This window comes from Notothenia coriiceps, unplaced genomic scaffold (genome assembly GCF_000735185.1).
Source record: "Notothenia coriiceps isolate Sejong01 unplaced genomic scaffold, NC01 NC01_scaffold00024667, whole genome shotgun sequence".
Lineage (NCBI taxonomy): Eukaryota > Metazoa > Chordata > Actinopteri > Perciformes > Nototheniidae > Notothenia > Notothenia coriiceps.
In genome coordinates, this window is record NW_011357368.1 from 1,587,502 (window position 1) to 1,608,201 (window position 20,700).

The window sequence follows — 20,700 nt, forward strand, 5'->3', positions numbered from 1 at the left end:
CACACACACACACACACACACACACACACACACACACACACACACACACACACACACTCTCTCTTACTTTTCTCAGGCAGCTGCAGCTCTGCAGATTTCTCAGCCTGNCCTCACAGTTAATCAATTTATGGATGCATTGCCCATGATTAACAATGTGCAAATAACAACTACCATAGTGCAATGCCCATACAGCTGCCAGCCTGATGAGCTTAACACTCATTCATAGGCTAACTCACCAGTGAGCAGAACGCAGTGGTTTCTATATGAACAATAAAGAATACAAATTAAACTTTCACAAACAGGTATTTCATAACTGCTTACAGTAAGGAAGACATTTAAACTATTATTGGCAGTCACAGGCTGCTGTAAACTAAACACCACTCTCTCTGACATAACTCCTCACTGAGTGATTTAACTCAAATGTCTAACTTTCAGGTTTCTCTTTTCAGCCGCAGACCCCATGTCGCCTCTTTATGTGCGCCGCTAAGTTCCTCGTAGTACTTGTGTACTTTAAAGCGGCACGGCATCGTTTACAATTTGCGAGCGATTTTTCAAGTTGACCGTCTTTCTTGAAAAACCCGAAGTGTTGCCCAACGTTTGATTTGTAGGTATTTTTCGGTGCGCTGTGTTTCTCTTTCTCCTCGACCTCCATGTGTGTTGATAACTGAGACTCTCGGCCTCCATAGTGCGAAGCAAAGATCAAAGATCGTCTCTGCTGAATGCTGACAGGATGAGGGGATATTATGTGAATGAATCGTTTTTTTACCGATGCAAATCGATGCATCACGAGTTCAACCCAAACTGTAGCCGATGTGCACACATAAACATCTTCAACGTTTATGCCGGTGCACCGATGCCAATCGGTGAATCTTAACATCTCTAGTGAATACACACACTATACAGAGATGTGCTGGATGAGAAAACGATGTGAGTTTGGAACATTGAACAATGTAAATGTATTCTAGTAGACCTCAGCAATGGAATTATGATCAGTGGAAATGGCCATGACATGGGACCTTTCACAGTATTTGACACTAAATGTGCCTTTGTAATCTGTTTCAGTCTTCCAATGAGCAACCGCATGAGGAAGAAAATGCAGAAAAAGACGTCCTACGAGAAGACAAAAGAGGAATTTGAGTCAGTGGAAGAAAAACGGAAAAAGAAGAAAGAGGTGAAAGAAGTTTTATGTTAATAATGACTCAACATAGTTTATGTATTTTTGTTTCTTATGACTTCAATTCAAAAGCAGTCTGACGCTCTACTGATGGGTGGTCTTTTTCTTCTCATTTCTTATTCTTTTGTATGTATTCCAGGATTTCCTGACAGACAAGCAGCAGAGAGACGAAGCCATCAAGAAGTACAAACAGAAAAAGGAGGAGACTTTTCAGATACTCAGCAAAAAGACGAAAAAAGGACAACCCAATCTGAATTTACAAATGGAGTATTTGCTTCAAAAGATCACTCAAGGAGCTGGGAAATGAGTCTCAATGAAGAATATATGGGACCCTGCCTGTATTCCATTGCGCGTTAAAAAAACAAACAGAGATTACCCAAGGACGACCAGGATTGAACTTTTCACACAAAAATATCTCTTTTCAGTGCTGATTTATGTTTAGAATGGTGTTCTGCTCTTTTTTCAGTATTTTGCCCCAGGAAAAATAAAACTGTTAATTTTTAATATCAGACCACAAGGTGGCATTGTAAAACATGAGGAGAAGGGAAAATGTGCTTATGTAAGCTATTATTATTACACAATAAATGTTTTATCTTTCTGTAACGTGTTGTTAATTTCATATGGCAAAGACATTTCAGTTTTAGCTTTTACCATGACGTAAAATCATCATTCACTAATCAGTCATTTTGGTTTGACCTTTAAAAATCGAAATCCATCCTCAACTTCAGTAAGCTGCAAGTGGCTGCTTTTACAGTAGTCATACATCCTGTATAAACAATTAAATGTAGTGTTATTAGACTGCTATTGTCATGTTTACAGACACAAACCTGTTTACATGTAGCCCACTGAGAGATCCCCCCCCCCCCCTCTCTCTCGCTGTGGGACGCAGGCTGAAAAGCCTCCAGCAGCTTCCTCATGACATCACATGGTCACAGAGTGACTTCTGTAACGCTCATCTGAGGCAAGACTTCCTAAACACGGAGCGCAGCCGCTGCTCTGTTGACACTCAGACAGAGCTCACTTCTGCTCCTCATTTGTCAAAAGGTAAGACTTCTTCTGTTTCTGGTTTATTTAAAGACGCCATTTGTAGGTAACCGCAAAGTATTTTAAAAGCTGCATATGTAGTTAAGTTGAGAGGTTTGGAGCAGAAAGCGTTTCCCACAAGTAAGGTATTGTTTTAAAGAAAGGCTGCAACCTTTTATGTTTTAAAATTACATATCTAGCGGAGTATAACAGATTTTGACGGTAATCTTAAACAGCAGAGGTGCTTTCTTATTTTTCAAGGAGTCTTTTGAGGATACAAAGGGGAATGTATGGTTCTTATGTTCAATTTACAGGTCTTTAACTTTATTGTTTGTTCTCCGAAAAGCTGAAAAACTGTCTTATTAGAAAGTAAAAATCACTTTCCCATCACAACAGTTAAGAAAACATATTTTGCCTTCAAAATAACATATCTGTTTCTTACCCCGGCTCTTAACACTGCAGACAAGACAGTAGAGCGGTGAAATTATGGTGGGAAAACAAGAATGGCGTGTGTTGTGTGGTACATTACAGCTCTAAATTCAGCCGCTCCTGCAGGCATTATGCTGTCATGTGTTCTGTATGGCGGGGTCTTAACATAATCCTTTACAGTGTTTACATACCTTTGTGAGTTGTTCCTGGTTTATAAGAAAAGGGAAGTACTGTATAGGTGTAAGTGATGTACTGTTGCATTCCTGTTCGGATCACTTGTGTTTCAAAAATGTCTTCTGTATTTCTGCTGTTCTCTCACAGGAGCCAGTTCTCAGATTAAACCACACAGTTATCAGTGATCTCACCATCTGATGCTACTTCCTGCCTCCGTTGTCATGGCGACTGTGCAAGCCCCACAGCTTTGTATACAGGGCCAGTGAGGAGGCCTGATCTCTGGTTCCCCTTGTGACTGCCAGTGAAATACATGCTGCGTACACCCCTAAAGATCCAGACATGGAGGAGGAGGGCCGGGTGAACGGCTTCGACCTGAGCCCAGGGAGGAGGCGCTCGGACTGGGGCAGCATTGCCCTGCTGGACAAGACAAAGGAGTTCTTCCAGACCTGCGACGTGGAGGGCAAAGGCTTCATCAGCCGCACAGACATGAGGGTTAGAGATCAGGCTGTGTGTGTTGTTAAAGTGTGTGTGTCAGCTTGAGGTTGGGATGGAGAGACTCAAGTTAAAACATGTAAATCAGAGTTGGGAAGTCCATTTGTTCAAGTACTGCACTTAAGTACAACTTTGAGGTTATTTTACTTTGAATACATTGCCCTGATAATACTTTTTTACTTTTACTTAAGTAAGATTTGGAATGCAGGAATCTTTATTATAATGTATTATTATAATACACATAGAAGGACATCAAAAAAATCCATCCCAGTTTATCAAAGTCAAAATGTTGTCAGTTCAAAAACAGAAAAGCAAGATCTCTACATATTTCAGAGGCTTAAAACTGTGTTTTCTGACATTTTTACACAAAGAATTCCGTGAAGGATTATCAAATAGTAAATCTGTTGATCTGACTAATCTACTAGTCGTCGCTATTGAAAGTCTAAGCTTTCTAGTTTATCAGGAGAGATATTGATGGCATGATAAGTCTGCTGGACACTTTTGTTACTGATTTTACATTTCCTTTAAAGCACAAACTATTTGTTTATGGAAGTTTGTTTTCAGTGTCACACTCAACCTTTAAAGTCTCTTATTCTTTTTTGAAAATGTAATGCTGCTCTGCGAATGCATTAATAATAATAATAATGGGTTTAATTTATAACGCACTTCATATCTGAGTTCAGATCCCGAAGTGCTACAAGCATTTTGCTTTAAGCCTCCATTAGGAAGAACAATAGGTCAAGGAGACATTTAGCTGGGCCTAGTTCATTGTCCACTGGTGCTGTAATGACAGTGAACGGAAAGCGGGAAACACTGTCACTGTGTCGTCCTCGCTCAATTCTGGTTGTTTTGTTCCTAACCTTTGCTAAAGGAGCACTTCACCCACTCAACACACACGAACAGTGGCAAAGAAGCACCATTGATGGAAATGTTTAGGTTCACCTCATTCCCTCTTTCACACACACACAAATCATCTTACTGGCGGTAACAACACACACGCGCCTTTTCAAAGCGCTAACAGTGTCCGAGCTGTCAGTTCAATAGGACAGGACCCTTGTTAGCGTCAGGCCTTTTGTTGCTGTTGTTTGTGTTCAGGGTTTCTAAGAAGAGCTCTCTTCAGTGACACGTCAAAAACAACTCTGCTCCAGTGTTCACTCTGCACTCGCTGTATGAGGAATATCAAAACAGAGCTGGAGGATTACAATCACTTTTACAGGAGAAGCAATCAGATTTTCTACTTACTGTGAGTGAAAGTAGAAGTACCAGAGTGTAGGAATACTCTGTTAAAAAGTAAAATTCCTATATTTACAGTTACTCAAGTAAAAGTACAAAAGCATTAGCATCAAAATATACCTAAGTATCAAAAGTAAAAGTAGTCATTGTGCAGATTGGTCCATTTCAGAATAATATATATGATATGTTTTATAATGATTGATCATGAAAGTGTTCTCAAAGCTGGTAAAGGTGCAGCTAGTTTGAATGACTTTGTATACTGCAGGGTAGCTTGTGAATTTACTCCAGGTGGAACTAAAGTCTGATTTAACACATGATTATATTTCACATCATTCATTCAAATTTGCAAAGTAACTAAAGGTATTAAATAAATGTAGTGGAGTAAAAGAACACAATTTACCTCTGAGTTGTAGTGGAGTAGAAGTACAAAGTAGCAAAAAATGGAAATACTCAAGTAAACACATGTACCTCAAAATTGTACCTAAGTTCAGTACTTGAGTAAGTCTACTTAGTTACTTTTCACTACTGTTTATAGGTGACATTTATTGAATCTAACTCCCAACCACGTCCAACTTAATATTTAACATCCTTAACAGTGTGTGTGTGTGTGTGTGTGTGTGTGTGTGTGTGTGTGTGTGTGTGTGTGTGTGTGTGTGTGTGTGTGTGTGTGTGTGTGTGTGTGTGTGTGTGTGTGTGTAGAGGCTCCACAGACAGCTGCCTCTGTCTGCAGAGGAGCTGGAGGACGTATTCGACTCTCTGGATACGGACCACACGGGTTACCTCACGCTGGAGGCATTCTCCTCTGGATTCAGTAGGTCTCCTGCCCTCTAACGCTTCTATCTGTATACAGCTTACTTTGATCTTACACTAATTGAGCTCTTAATGCTTTGGCACCCTCATATCTCACCGATTCACTCTAGTTGTATGTCCCTGGACGAGCCCTGAGGTCCTCTTCAAATGGCTTTTTAAATAATCCTAAAGTCCCTGTCTATCTATTATAATATGATGTCATGCATACAAAAAGATTTTCCTGTTCGACCTGAAGTACTAAAGGAAGAACCAGCACCTTACCCTCTCTGAAGAACCAGCACCTTACCGTGGTAGAGAGGTTTGTGTGACCTGATGAACCTGGGGGCTGTGTTGTCTGGAACCTTGTGTTCCTGGTAGGGAATTGGTCTCAGGCAAGGGGCCAGACTAAGATTGGTTCACAAGACCTCATGAAAGACGACATACGAAGTGAGGATACCCGGCCCGGAGGAAGCCTGGGGTCCCCTTCTGGAGCCAGGCCCAGAAGGAGGACTCGTCGGTGAGCGTCTGGTGGCCGGGCTTGCCACGGAGCCCGGCCGGACACAGCCCGAAAAGGCAACGTTGGCAACACCTCCGCTTCTCCGTCCCGCGGGCCCATCACCTACGGGAAACAGCGATGGGGTCGGGTGCGCTGCCAGAAGGGTGGCAGTGAAGGCAGAGGGTCTCGACGGACCAGACCCGGGCGACAGAAGCTGGCTTTGGGGACATGGAACGTCACCTCTCTGGGGGGGAAGGAGTGGGAGCTTGTGCGGGAGGTGGAGCGTTACCAGTTGGATCTGGTTGGGCTCACCTCTACGCACAGCGTCGGCTCTGGAACCTTACTTCTGGATAGGGGTTGGACTCTATTCTTCTCCGGAGTTGCTCAAGGTGTGAGGCGCCGGGCGGGTGTGGGGATACTCACAAGTCCCCGGTTGGGTGCTTCGTTGTTGAAGTTTACCCCAGTGGACGAGAGGGTCGCCTCCCTACGCCTGCGGGTTATGGGGGGGAAAACTCTGACTGTTGTGTGTGCTTATGCACCCAACAGCAGTTCAGAGTATACGGCCTTCTTGGAGACCCTGGAAAGAGTCCTGTATGGGGCTCCTGAAGGGGACTCTTTAATCTTGCTGGGAGACTTCAACGCACATGTGGGCAATGATGGAGACACTTGGAGGGGAGTGATTGGGAGGAACGGCCCCCCTGATCTGAACCGGAGTAGGGTTTGTTACTGGACTTCTGTGCTAGTCATGGATTGGCCAGAACAAACACCATGTTCGAACATAAGGATGCTCATAAGTGTACGTGGTACCAGAGCACCCTAGGCAGAAGGTCCATGATCGATTTCGTTATCGTATCATCGGACCTGAGGCCGTATGTTTTGGACACTCGGGTAAAGAGAGGGGCGGAGTTGTCAACTGATCACCATCTGGTGGTGAGTTGGGTCGAGTGGCGGGGGAAGCCTCTGGATAGACCTGGTAAGCCCAAACGTGTAGTTGCGAGGAGGCCCAAGTTCAGGAGGCCTTCAACTCACACCTCCGGCGGAGCTTTTCGGGCATTCCTGTGGAGGTTGGGGACATTGAACCAGAGTGGTCGGTGTTCAAAGCCTCTATTGCCGAAGCCGCGGCGGGGAGCTGTGGTCTCAAGGTCCTAGGTGCCTCAAGGGGCGGTAACCCTCGAACCTCCTGGTGGACACCGGTGGTCAGGGAAGCCGTCCGACTGAAGAAGGAGGCCTTCAGGGATTTGTTATCCCGGGGAACTCCCGAGGCAGTTGCAAGGTACCAACAGGCCCGAAGGGCAGCAGCCTCAGCCGTGGCCGAGGCAAAGCAGTGGGTGTGAGAGAAGTTCGGAGAAGACATGGAAAAGACTTTCGGGCGGCACCAAAGTTGTTCTGGAAAACTGTCCGACACCTCAGGAGGGGGAAGCAGGGAACCATCCAAGCTGTGTACAGTAAGGATGGGACGTTGTTGACCTCAACTGATGGAGTGTTAGGGCGTTGGAAGGAGCGACTTTGAGGAACTCCTGAACCCGACAACTCCGCCCTCTATGTTAGAGGCAGAGCTGGAGTATGACGGGGGATCGACACCAATCTCCCGGGGGGAGGTCACTGAGGTCGTCAAACAACTTCACAGTGGCAAAGCCCCGGGGGTGGATGAGATCCGCCCAGAAATGCTGAAGGCTCTGGGTGTTGAGGGACTGTCATGGTTGACACGTCTCATCAACGTTGCGTGGAAGTCGGAAACATACCGAAGGAGTGGCAGACCGGGGTGGTGGTTCCCCTTTTTAAAAAGGGGGATCAGAGGGTGTGTGCCAATTACAGAGGCATCACACTACTCAGCCTCCCGGGAAAGTTTACTCTAAGTACTCGAAAGGAGGGTCAGGCCGATTGTCGAACCTCAGATTGAGGAGGAACAATGCGGATTCCGTCCTGGTCGTGGAACGACGGATCAGCTTTTTACTCTCGCAAGGATCCTGGAGGGGGCCTGGGAGTACGCTATCCAGTCTACATGTGTTTTGTAGACTTGGAGAAGGCGTATGACCGGGTTCCCAGGGAGTACTGTGGGAGGTGCTGCGGGAGTATGGGGTGAGGGGGTCTCTACTCAGGGCCATCCAATCTCTGTACTCCCAAAGCGAGAGCTGTGTCCGGGTCCTCGGCAGTAAGTCGGACCCATTCGGTGAGGGTTGGCCTCCGCCAGGCTGCGCTTTGTCACCAATCCTGTTTGTAATATACATGGATCGGATTTCGAGGCGTAGTCGTGGGGGAGGGGGTCTGCAGTTCGGTGGACTAAGGATTGCACCACTGCTTTTTGCAGATGATGTGGTTCTGATGGCTTCATCGGTCTCGACCTTCAGCACTCACTGGATCGGTTCGCAACCGAGTGTGAAGCGGCTGGGATGAGGATCAGCACTCCAAATCTGAGGCCATGGTTCTCAGCAGGAAACCGATGGACTGTCCACTCCAAGTAGGGAATGAGTCCTTACCCCAAGTGAAGGAGTTCAAGTATCTTGGGGTCTTGTTCTCGAGTGAGGGAACAATGGAGCGCGAGATGGGTCGGAGAATCGGAGCAGCGGGAGCGGTACTGCAGTCGCTTTAACGCACCGTTGTGACGAAAAGGGAGCTGAGCCAGAAGGCATAGCTCTCTGTCTACCGCGCCATTTTCGTTCCTACCCTCACCTATGGTCATGAAGGATGGGTCATGACCGAAAGAACGAGATCGCGGATAAAAGCGGCCGTGATGGGTTTTCTCCGCAGGGTGGCTGGTGTCTCCCTTAGGGATAAGGTGAGAAGTTCGGTCATCCGGGAGGGACTCGGAGTTGAACCGCTCCTCCTTCGCGTCGAAAGGAGCCAGTTGAGGTGGTTCGGGCACCTAGTAAGGATGCCACCTGGGCACCTCCCTAGGGAGGTGTTCCAGGCACGTCCAGCTGGGAAGAGACCAAGGGGTAGACCTAGGACCAGGTGGAGGGATTATATCTCTTCGCTGGCCTGGGAGCACCTTGGGATCCCCCAGTCAGAGCTGGTTGCTGTGGCCAGGGAAAAGAAAGTTTGGGGCTCTCTGTTGGAACTGCTACCTCCGCGACCCGACCACGGATAAGCGGGAGAAGATGGATGGATGGACCTGAAGTTAATTTCTTGTGTTTTGCTTTGATTTGTGTGCCATGTTGCGTAAAATACTACACAAATAAAGCTTTATTATTATCTTTCAAATGACAATCAAATATGAGTCCAGAAAGTAACTCAGAAGGTCGCTCTCAGAGGAAAAGTCATGCTGTTTCCCATGCTGCTGCAACACTTTAATACATCCTCTGTGGGTTTCTCTCAGGTCAGTTCCTGCATGGCCGGAGGATCTCTGTGACTGATGAGCAGAATCCGGCCCCCGGCCACGGCATTAGGGCCAAAGAAGCCCTCTATCAGAGCCAATGGGAAGCCAAGCTGTCGGGGGTTGATAGTGAGGAGGAGGGGCACTTCTGTATGCTGCTGGAGAGCCTGGGGGCCAGTAACGTATTTGAGGAGTGAGTATAATCCCTGTGTGGTGTCTTTGGTGTGTTTCAGCAAAGATAATTCCATCTTGACACACAAATGCCCCCCCCCCCCCCTCCAGTCCAGGTGAGGTGCGCAGTCTCTGGGCTCAACTCCGGCGGGACGAGCCTCACCTTCTGTCCAATTTCGAGGAGTTCCTGACCAGGGTCACACACCAGATCAAAGAAGCCCACCAGGAGAAGAAGGAGATGGAGAGCGCCCTGCAGAGGTAGTGCCAGTGGTGTACATTTACTTAAGTATTGTACTTGAGTACGATTTGGAGTACTTTACTTGAGTATTTTTATTTTATGCTACTTATACTCCACTACAATTTGAAAGCCAATATTGTACTTTTTACTCCACTACATTTATTTGACAAAATGAGTTACAGGAAAGAGAGAATGGAAACAGCAGTGAGGATTCTGGGTTGAAAAGTCCACATTTCTCAATTGGTTCCCACACTCTTAAGTGTTTAAGTACTGTACTTTGTGTACCATGTGAAGCTAACATTCTTCTAGTCGTCAAAATAATCTGTGTGTGTGTGTGTGTGTGTGTGTGTCCCTCCCTACCCCACGTTGGTCCTGCAGCCTGCATGCAACATTTTCCTGGACTTGTAATTCTCCAAAGTACAACCCTTTTATCTATGTCAAATGACCAGTAATCTGGGGGTCCGCTCTGAAGTCCCCCCACCTCCTGCTGCTGGGCAAATCCATTCAGACTGTGCATTAGAGGAAATTAAAAGTGATACACATTTTTCTTTATATATAGATTCACCAGCAGCATTTTGGAAAGCATTATACAACATTTACAAACTGCAGTGTACTAAGAATGTGATTTATACAACCTGCATACTTTCCCCCTGGCACAATAGCTTGTTATTCCTCTAGATTTGACTAATTAGCTGTTTGGGTCTTAGCAACTGTTAGAGTGAAGTAAACACCTCTCCGTATTCTTTTGAAAATGAAGCTTAGTTGCTGCGTGTCTGCAGGTTTGTGTTGAGTATTTACACGTAAGCCGGCCTGAGACAACAATGGCGCTCTGTTCCTAGATATTGTATTATGTCATTGATTCAATGTTATAATTGTAATGTCTTTACTGTCCCCGTGCAGGAAGTCTGCAACACATGACAGTGAGATCCGGTATTTATACGAAGAGATGGAGGCGCAGATAAAAAATGAGAAGGACAGGCTGATACTAAAGGTACAGGAGCTCAGACACAGACACCTCTTTTAGCAACAATAGAACAAAAATAGCAGATATTTAAAGTCCCACTCCACTCAAAAATGTGTTTTCTTTATTGTTTCTTCACTTGATTCCTTGGCCTTCACACTGCGGAATGGTTTATTTGTGAAAGGTATTTTACTCATGTCACTTCTCATCACCATATGACCTTTAACCTTTCTTCCTCTGGTCGAGCAGGACTCTGAACGTCTTGAGCTGCGCAGCGTCGACCTGGAGCACCAGCTGTCTTCAAAAGAGAAAGAGCTGGAACATATTTTCCAGAAGCAGAAAAGGGTGAGTTCATGTTTTAACCCATGAGTCAAGATAGATTAGGATAGCATCTCTTCAAAGGGCTCGTTAAACAGACCAATTATGTCCAATATAAATAATTAAGAGAAAAAAAGATGAATTATATTCTTGCGAAAATAAGCGTTTTTTCAAATATTTCATATACTTTCAAACTTAAAAACATGAAAAGATAGAATATATCAAATATAATATGAAATATATTTCATGGAAAAGTTATGATTTTCTCTTAAAGAGGAAAACAAATATGTTAATGTTAATAAATAATTATATAAAAGAAAAACCTCTGGAGAAGAAGTTTAAAATTAATATTAAACATACGGCACATGTTTTTAGTTTCAAATGAGCAAGATGCAGTGTGTATTTACTGCCAATATTCCTGATACTTTGTAAAATAAGGAATTTTAAATATGTATTTTTCCATAAATCAAAAGTTTATTCATATAGCCCAATATCACAAACATGTTTGTCTCTGTGCTTTACCGATTAACAAACATAGATGACAGTGTGAGAGATAATTAAAAGGACAAGAAAATGATAAAAGACATGATAGAATGTGAAATACAAATAAAATGAAATAAAATACATAAAACAGGTCAGAATGTATGTGGTTTTATTACAGTGTACTGAATGGTATTAATCCTTCCCTCCAGCTAACATGTGCTGCAGGGAGGGATTTAAAGAGCCGCCACACGGTTCCCTCTCCTCTGCAGACACTCTCTAAGTACTCTCACCCGGCATTAGTGCATTTCATTCCTGTGAACATTCCCCTCTCCCTCTCTCAGTTAGAGCTCCAGTGCCGAGAGCTGAACAGCGAGAAGCAGGAGAGCCACGTGGAGAATGTCAAGCTGAAGATGACCAACGACGAGCTTTCCCGAGCGCTAGAGAACACCAGCCAGGAGCTGGGGCTGGCCCAGGATCAGCTGGGCCTGCTGCAGGAGCAGGGCGCCCAGCTGCAGCAGGAGAAGGAGATGTGGGTACACCTCCAACACATGACTGAGTATTGTTTTTAACATTCATTTAAAGGTCTAATATGTTGCATTTTCACATTAGACCTATGTTTTCAAATGTTTGGTCACCTGCAATGGCATCTTATCCCCTTTGAGCTTGTGTCAGTTCTGTGGTTTTTAATGCCAGAAGCTGTCATCAAATCTAAATCAGAATTGGTTTTTATTACCAATTAGGTTTACATGTGTGAAGAATTTGCTTTAAATGGTGCTTACAAAGACACAGAAATCAATCAATCAATCAATGTTTATTTATATAGCCCAATATCACAAATGTTACATTTGTCTCAGTGGACTTCACAGTTTGTACAGAATATCAGTATGACAATACGACACCCTCTGTCCTTAGACCCTCACATCGTACAAGGAAAAACTTCCAGAGAAAACCCACAGTTTAAAGGGAAAAATGGGAGAAACCTCAGGGAGAGCAACAGAGGAGGGACCCCTCTCCCAGGACGGACAGACGTGCAATAGATGCCGTGTGTAAATTGAAAAGATAATAAATTTGCAACATAGGTAGTCCAAATGTTTGGAAATGCATGTGTGTATAATAGGAAGATGAATCCACGAGGATATCCATCCAGGACTTATGATCCAGGACCACAGCCACGGCTCAAGATCCAGGACTCGCGATCCATGACACAGGACCGCAGGATCATCCATGACTCCGGATCCCGGCGTATATAGACACCAAAAAGAAAGAAATTTGGGGAAGCTGGGTTAATCGGAACATGAGAGTACACAGGTATAGACAGAGAGAAGGAAGAAGTAAGATGTCCCCCGACAAACTAAGCCTATATCAGCAAAACTAGGGGCTGAATCTAATCAGCCCTAACTATAAGCTTTATCAAAAAGGAAGGTCTTAAGCGCACTCTTAAAAACGGATAGGGTGTCTGCCGTCCGAACACAAACTGGAAGCTGATTCCACAAAAGTGGAGCTTGATAAGAAAAGAATAATACGTAGCAAAAAATAGCACTTTTTCTAAAGCGAATTTAAAGCAGTTGCGAAAAATTAAAATAAAAACAATACAATACAAAATACAAATAAGTTAGAAACTTAGTAGAGTCAAACATAGTAAAAATGGCCCTTATAACCAGTTTTAAGCCACGTTTTTACAACCGATATTTAGGTCTTGGTTGTTTTCATCATAACCAGATGAAGGATTTTAGGTCACCAGTTATCAGAGAAACAAGCAGAGCTAACATTAGCGGATGGCTATCAGCGTGGACAGGAGACATTGATTCTTAACTTAAAACTGCTCTATTTAGTGTTTCAATTTATCAGATTAATAAATTGAGGAAACATGGGTCTAAAGATAAAAACTCCCATGATCCCACGCTACTTCACGACGCTACCAAATGCTGTCTTTAGTTATTGTTTTGATTTTGAGCCCCCTAGTGGCAGAACATGTCATATTGTGCTTTAAAAAGTGTTTCTTTAGATCATCTTATTTCTAAGTCTATAAATGTGTATCTATGTACTTCTACAACATATAAAGTTTGTCGTTATTTCTTGTTTCAGGGAAATGTACAGAGTAACTGAGGGACTGCAGAGAGAGAAGCAGAGCCTCATGAAGCAGCTTGACCTCCTCAGGTATAATCACTTCATCCCATGAACACATCTGGGTTTTACTTTAACTTTTTTGCATTTGGTTAAAGCAAGTTTTGCAGAAACAAAGGTGCTGCTTATGCTTCTTCAAGCATACTTTTTGAAAAGCAGGTTTAATTGTTCTCATTCATTTCTCTTTTCAATCTTCATAGAGAGATGAACAAACATTTAAAAGATGAGCGAGACATATGCCGAGGCGTGGTGAGTATACATTTCATCGAATTGCATTGCATTGCTGCAGCATATGTCATGGCAACGCCTGATGGATAAAATACCCATCTAACACCAAGATACTTCCCATTTGTTTCAATAAGCCTCGAACATCCCTCAGAAAGAAGCAGAAACAGAGAGCGGGCCTCAACAATATGTTCGATGACAGCAGCCAGCTGCCCAAAAGGTGATTCATTTATCTTCCAACACTCTAACACTAATCATCTGGGACAAAGAAGAAATTCCCGCCTCAGTGGGATGTGAAATTCTTGAATTAAAAAAAAGACGATAACAATGGCAATTATTAAACAAATTACAAGGAAATGGCAAAAAGATAATAACTTAATAACTCACAATGGAAGAGTCTAGTAAAATCACCATGAGAATCAGAAACCAAGTTTATATCTTTGACGAAAGATGGGGAAATTATTAGAAAACATTAATAATGACCAGGTGGTAAGATCTGCCAATGAATGTACGTATGAGTAGTAATGTTGTATCCATTATGTTTAAGCTATATCTTAGAAGTTAATTACAATTTATGTTTTTTTTTTTTAACCTAATTTCTAAATTGTTAATGTATGTATCTGTGTGTGCCTAAATCTAAAGAGGAAAAACAGAGGATTCCGTACCCAATCATCTGAAGTAACTGTTTTGTGAATACAATCAGAAACATGAGTGCTTTGGCCTCCGTATATTGACCCAGCATACCCTCTGTTTCTCCTCTGTTTTCTAAAGAGCCCCACTGTTTGTGGACGGGTCCTACCAGTCTCTGGAGGCCTTGCCTATAGAGCTCCTTCAAATCGTGTTTGTTGCTTCCTCCTCCTGTAGCGAGGGCGACACCCCACCCCCCCTAGCGAGGACGACACCCCCACCCCCCTTCCGCTGTAAGCACCTCAACATTTCAACGCCCCGCAGGGAGGAAAAACGTTGGCTTAGCTAACGGTTACGCCCACCCCGCTCCACCCAAAGCACACGACGTGAAGGCAAAGGCCAAAAAATCACCCGGCAAGATGGCCGCCACAAAGCGAGTTACGGGGAAAGAGAGGGAAAGAGCCAAGAGAGTGGACATCAAGAAGAAGACGGGGATGGAGGACGAGGCTTTGGACGCGCCCCCGGACGGGTGGCCCCTCCGGAGGGTCATCTCCATCGAGGAGGACCACCTGCCCCACCTGCTCCTCGGGGGGCCTCAACCTTTACTGCACCAGCTCAGTGAGGAAGAGGACGAGGAGGATGAGGATGAGGAACCTCAGAGTGACATTGAAACTAGTGTTGTCATAGGAGAAGACCTCTCCTCAAATCCTGTGTCAGCAGTAGCATCAGTGAGGAAATCCCGCTTTACCCGCGCCAAAAAGACGCCAATGTCTCCAAGAGGACAGCCTGTGGGGAAGGAGACCCAGCAAGTATGTCCACTTTACTTTACTACTTTACCCCTTTAAACATCTTGAAATGTCTTAAAGTTGCTATTTTTGAATTTAAGCTCATACTTTGGCTCGTCTTTAGATTTGTAGTAGGTTTTGGGCTTCGTCCAGTTAGTCCAGTTCTTTTTTTTTCCTGTAATGTTTTAATTGGTTCTCCTTATGTGACCTGTACTAAAGACAGGATAAAAGAAGTACATGAAACAGAACAGATTAGGCTCAGTTAGAGACAGAAACATCTGTGGAGGCAATATGACATTTTCTCAGTTGTGGTCTTAAAACGCATTACATTTGATTACAAAACAGCAACCCTGATATTACCACAGAGATAATGAACCAGATAAAACATTAGTATCTGCAGGGGTGGAACGAGTACTCGGATCTTATACTTCACTTAAGTAAATGTTATAGTACAATCTAAAAATACTCCGTAAAAGTCCTGCATTCAGAATATTACTTAAAAAGTAAGTAAAAGTACAATAGTATTACATAGAATAGGAGGATGAAACCCTCTTTAATTGTCACACATACATTCTACTTATGTGCAATGCCTTGTTTTGTTTAAATTCCCAATTGTGGATCAATAAAGTACCTCTTATCTTATCTTATGCACACAGCACACACAGTGACATTTTAATTCTCCGGAAAAAAAAGTTGTTTGTTGCTTGTTTATAATTAGTGATGCATTAATGTGCCCATCATATTAAATTTGCAGCTGTTAAAGGATGAGATAACATTAATAAGTTGTTATACTGCCAGGTACTTCCATTATAATACATCTTAGGGTATTAGTTTATTTAATTTTTGTATTAATAATAAAAACCTGCAAAAGTAACTAATTTTGTCAAGTAAATGTATTGGAGTAGAAGTATAAAGGAACATAAAAAGACAGCAAATGTACTTAGTTACTCTTCACCACTGAGTATCTGCCCCTACCTCTTTTATCTGCTCCAGAATACCCATGAAGCCCCCCTGTTTGTCCCGGACCGCCTGTTTAAAGTGGTCCTGGTGGGGAACTCTAGTGTTGGCAAGACGTCCCTGCTCCGCTCCTTCTGTGAGGGCCGCTTCCACCCCTCCACCACTGCAACTGTGGGTGAGAAGAGAAGCATCGTGATGATATTGTTCTTGGGGGGGGGGGTGACCTCTGACCTGCATCACATGAAGGGGCTTGTAGAGTCACACTGCCTGGCACACATTGTACTGCAGATTATGTCACTTGTGATAAATCTTTCCTCTTGCTTTCATCTTTCCCAAATCCTCCCTTGAGCCTTGTTATCTTCACTTTGCCCTCCACAAACCCCCCTTCTTCCCTTCTTCCCATTTTCTCTGGAATGAGGAACAGTAAGTACCCCGACTCTCCAGAACCCCTAGTAGCCATTTTTGTTTTTTTCGCTCTGTCAAAAAACAATAAAAATTGACACATTTAAGTTAAATCAGAGGTGGGAGAAGTACTCAGACTGTAGTACTTAAGTAAAAGTAGAAGTACCAGACTTTAGGAATACTCTGTTACAAGTAAAAGTATTATCATCAAAATATACTTACCGAAAGTAAAAGTAGTCATTGTGCAGATTGCTCCATTTCAGATTTATATATATATGATATGTCTTATTATTAATGATCATTAAAGTGTTCTCAAAGCTGGTAAAGGTGCAGCTAGTTTGACTTTGTATACTGCAGGGTAGCTTGTGAATTTACTCCAGGTGGAACTAAAGTCTGATTTAACACTTGATTATATTTCACATCATTCATCCAGATCTGTGAAGTAACTAAAGGTATTACATACATGTAGTGGAGTGAAAGTACACCATTTCCCTCTGAACTGTAGTGGAATAGACAAAAGAATAGCTTAAAATGGAAATACAAGTAAAGTACAAGCATCTCAAAATGGTGCTTACACTACTTGAGTAAATGTACTTAGTTACTTCCCACCTCTGAGTATACTTAAGAGAAGTGTAGCTGTTCTGTATTAAACTTCTACTCAGATGACTTTGTGTGACATCCTTCTGGTGTTTGTTGTGTCTCGATCAGGGGTTGACTACAGTGTGAAGACCCTGACCCTGGACAACATGCAGGTGGCCATGCAGCTGTGGGACACGGCAGGGCAGGAGAGGTGAGTTTATTCTTATATTTTTGAGATAGGAAACAAGTGCAGCCATGGGATGTTTTCTTGTTTTTTTTATATTCTTTATATTTTTGTTATTGTGATCCCTTATTGCAGTTTCTCAGAAAGAAAAAAAAAGAGACCAATTAACTTGCTAATACTGACAGTTGTAATAGAGAAAAAAAACTTGAATATGTTTAAACATATCTTGCATTTTTCCTGAAGTTTATAGAGGAAATAAAGTCAAATTCACAACATAATCAATATGGTATTTCAATTATTATAATTCACTAGTAGCTACACACCCAAATACTATATAAAAGTATAAATACTTATAAAGTCCTGACAGTTTTTGGACATATAATGGCAGTATTTCTTTAATCCCAGGTTAAAATGATGTAAACTGATGTTCACTTACAGTAAACCTAAAGAAATAAATATATTTGAATAAACTTTAGATGTGTTTTTCCTTAGTAAAGTACAAATCAACAAATATCAGCTTACAATTAGTATATATATTTAAAATATGAGTTGAAATATAAGCAACATTTAAAGTAGATTTTCGTGTACTATTATGCAGAATGCTTTATTGATTGAAGGAAATCACTTTTGTTGCACTTTTCAAGATGTACTTTCAATACAGTCCAGTAGTCGTGTTTAGGGAGCTTCAGATAGTCATACATGTGTTGAGTGGATCTGTTTGGTGACTGCCCTGTGATTGGCCCAGGTACCGCAGCATCACCAAGCAGTTCTTCAGGAAGGCAGACGGGGTGGTGGTGATGTTCGACGTGACGGTCCAGGAGAGCTTCAAGGCCGTCAAACCCTGGCTCACCAATGTCCAGGTCTGACCTTTGACAGTCCCCTGTAACGCTTGATTTATATTACCTAATTCTGTTGTGTTTAAGTCAAGGGTGAACTTGCAAAGAGTAGAAATAATGTTTTTATTGAATTGAATATGCTATTCCTTAACAGAGTAGGTGGTGGAAATAACAAAAGGCGCTCACAAGGAGGAAAAAACTAGCATAACAAAAAGAGGACTTAATAAAAACTTAAGCCAACAAAATAAACAAAATAACAAAACCTGACATGAGTGAAAAGCGATCCTTTCTGAGCAGAGGCTTGGCACGACCATTCGGGGAAACAAACAAGACGAGGGGCGGGGCAGACACTGATGAAGGCAGGAAAACACACAGGGGGAGGAAGAAACAGGGTCTGAAATGAAAGACAAGAGGTAAATACAAAATAAACAGGAAATTACAGACAAAATACATAAACAAAACTAACACATTTGATGAGAAATAACAATAATTTCTAGATCTTGACAAGTTGTTATGATCCTAAAGTAAATTTATATATTGTCCAGTTCCAGATACCGGTGACTAAATGTGTCTGCCTTTTTTCGAAACACTGTGATCTGTAAGTCGTAATGCGCGTGTGTAAATGATAAACTGAGGTATTCAATTGCTGAAATTGCACTTTTTAAGAAATTTCAGGTTGCTCATAATGTTTTTAAAACAATAGTTCATTCAATGTGAACATTTTCAATATAAAGAAAGGGATGCATTTGGAGTTGTCGTTATTATGCTATGATTTAATTGTCCAAATGTGTCTGTATGTGGCCCCTGAGCTAAAATGAGTTTGATACCCCTGGTTTAAGTGTTTTTATCATTTGCAGGTTGTACTATTCCTTATTTGACATGTGTCTCTAGTAGTTAAACAATTGTACCATCCATACATGTAAGAAAGATTCTGAAGATGTCTCCTGTGCTAAATCACTGCACTCCTCTTTTTTCAGGAGGCAGCAGAAGAAGGGATCCCCATCCTCCTTTTGGGCAACAAGATGGACATGGATGCAGAGAGGGAGGTGTCCTTCAAAGAAGCCGAGCAACTGGCCTTCGTGAGTTTATTTCCAAGCTTGTCGATCATTCTAGTTTACGTGCTCACTCAAAACCATTCCTCTGTTTTGATCCCCGCGTAGGAAAACAAGGTGATGTTCTTTGAGGTCAGCGCGTACACTTCTAAGAACGTGACAGAGTCCCTGACGCACCTGGCCAGGTAAGAGGCAGACTGTGAATCACTCATACACCAGAGGTGGAAGAAGTACTCAGATGCTTTACTTGAGTAAAAGTACCAATATGTGTGTATTTAATTATACTTGACATTTCTAGATAATATTGCTGCAGCAATACTTTTTTAATTTACTTTTTTTTTTTTTTTACTGTTGGAGACAAACAAAGTTCTGATGACTTGAGTAAAATATTTAAATAATGTTTTTTTTTTGTGACCTAAAGAGTTAGTCCACTAGTTTAATTTATAAAGATGTTTTTTGTTAGAAGTAACTGAAGCTGTTTAATAAATGTAGTGGAGTAGAAGTATAATGTAGCATTACATGAAAACAATCAAGTAAAGTACAATTACCTCATATGTTTACATAAGTACAGTACTTGAGTAAATGTACTTAGTTACTTCCCACTGCAAAAGTATTACCAGCAAGCAGGGGCGCCGCCAGGGATTTTCGGCCCCATGAAAAGATATCAAATTGGGCCCCCCATCACCAGGCCCAGGCCACGCCAACCAAGCANAGTTAATAAAACATAATAATATCAAACATAATATGACTATTAACTTTATTGTGAAATTAAAACAGAACGGTAAAGGAAAACACAGTTTCAGTCTCTCCATTTGAATCTTATGCATTGTACCATGAACCAGGGGCGCCGCCAGGGATTTTGGACCCCATGAAAATATATCAAATTGGGCCCCCCCACCACCAGGCCCAGGCCACGCCAACCAAGCACAATTGCTAACCACACCTCCAGAACCCAACCCACTCATTTATGCTTTAAATAACTCCACCTGTACAGGCTTGCATCTATCTTGTAGTCCAATACTAACCGCACAACATTTACTGACAGTGAGCTGTGAAAATATAACACTGCAGACGTGCAACATTCTGCTGCAGTATAATTCACTATTTGATATAACACTAACATTCCTGACAATAAATATCAAGTCATCTTTTATGGTGTACATGCCTAACAATAACATTTATGAATAGAACATTCTCAACATGAATGCATAAATCCAAATAAATATAACTTAAATATACATGACCTCTTAAATTAAAATAAAGTGAACATTACCACCAACAAAATCATTTATAAAATGCTATAACACAAAGAAATAACATAAGCAGCAGATTTTAAAATTAAATATACATATCAACTACAAAATAAGCAGGTATTAAAGTGGAACACAACGGAAATGGAAATGAAAAATGAAAAGGCCTTATGGTGGTGCCAAATCAGAGCCTATTACCTTTTCTCAGTCTTTTTTTTTACAGCTTCCTCACTTTGTCTGTCCTTTTCCTCACTTTGTCTGTCCCTTTCTGTACACCTTCTCTTGTCTTCACTGGAGCCTTCATCCTCATCATCTACACTGATACTGCCACTGGCACTGTCACTGTCCTTCACCTCTTCCTCCACTTCCACACACCTTCCTGACA

The 20,700-nt window shown here is 42.3% G+C and overlaps 2 protein-coding genes across 2 annotated transcripts; both read left to right on the forward strand.

Annotated features, from left to right (window-relative positions):
- Positions 1-1,025: 1,025 nt before the first annotated feature.
- LOC104955171 (thyroid transcription factor 1-associated protein 26 homolog) lies at positions 1,026-1,777 on the forward strand. Its single transcript, XM_010782417.1, has 2 exons — positions 1,026-1,171; positions 1,314-1,777. Exons 1-2 carry the CDS (start codon positions 1,070-1,072, stop codon positions 1,479-1,481), a joined length of 270 nt encoding a protein of 89 aa, XP_010780719.1. The 5' UTR covers positions 1,026-1,069; the 3' UTR covers positions 1,482-1,777.
- Positions 1,778-2,139: 362 nt separating this feature from the next.
- cracr2ab (calcium release activated channel regulator 2Ab) lies at positions 2,140-19,254 on the forward strand. The gene is made up of 18 exons (XM_010782721.1): positions 2,140-2,218; positions 2,948-3,292; positions 5,225-5,336; positions 9,127-9,316; positions 9,406-9,552; positions 10,433-10,523; positions 10,743-10,838; positions 11,636-11,823; positions 13,380-13,451; positions 13,619-13,667; positions 13,781-13,863; positions 14,415-14,563; positions 14,595-15,079; positions 16,049-16,187; positions 17,123-17,204; positions 17,923-18,037; positions 18,991-19,092; positions 19,174-19,254. The coding sequence occupies exons 2-18, from the start codon at positions 3,140-3,142 to the stop codon at positions 19,252-19,254; spliced, it is 2,334 nt and encodes a 777-aa protein (XP_010781023.1). The 5' UTR covers positions 2,140-2,218; positions 2,948-3,139.
- Positions 19,255-20,700: the final 1,446 nt, after the last annotated feature.

Excerpts from the sequence above, each read along its gene's own strand:
- LOC104955171 (XM_010782417.1), top strand. The coding sequence starts at position 1,070 with ATGAGCAACCGCATGAGGAAGAAAATGCAGAAAAAGACGTCCTACGAG. Across the intron at positions 1,172-1,313 it reads AACGGAAAAAGAAGAAAGAG|GATTTCCTGACAGACAAGCA; the intron begins GTGAAAGAAGTT and ends TATGTATTCCAG.
- cracr2ab (XM_010782721.1), top strand. The coding sequence starts at position 3,140 with ATGGAGGAGGAGGGCCGGGTGAACGGCTTCGACCTGAGCCCAGGGAGG. Across the intron at positions 10,524-10,742 it reads AGGACAGGCTGATACTAAAG|GACTCTGAACGTCTTGAGCT; the intron begins GTACAGGAGCTC and ends CTGGTCGAGCAG. Across the intron at positions 18,038-18,990 it reads CCTGGCTCACCAATGTCCAG|GAGGCAGCAGAAGAAGGGAT; the intron begins GTCTGACCTTTG and ends CTCTTTTTTCAG.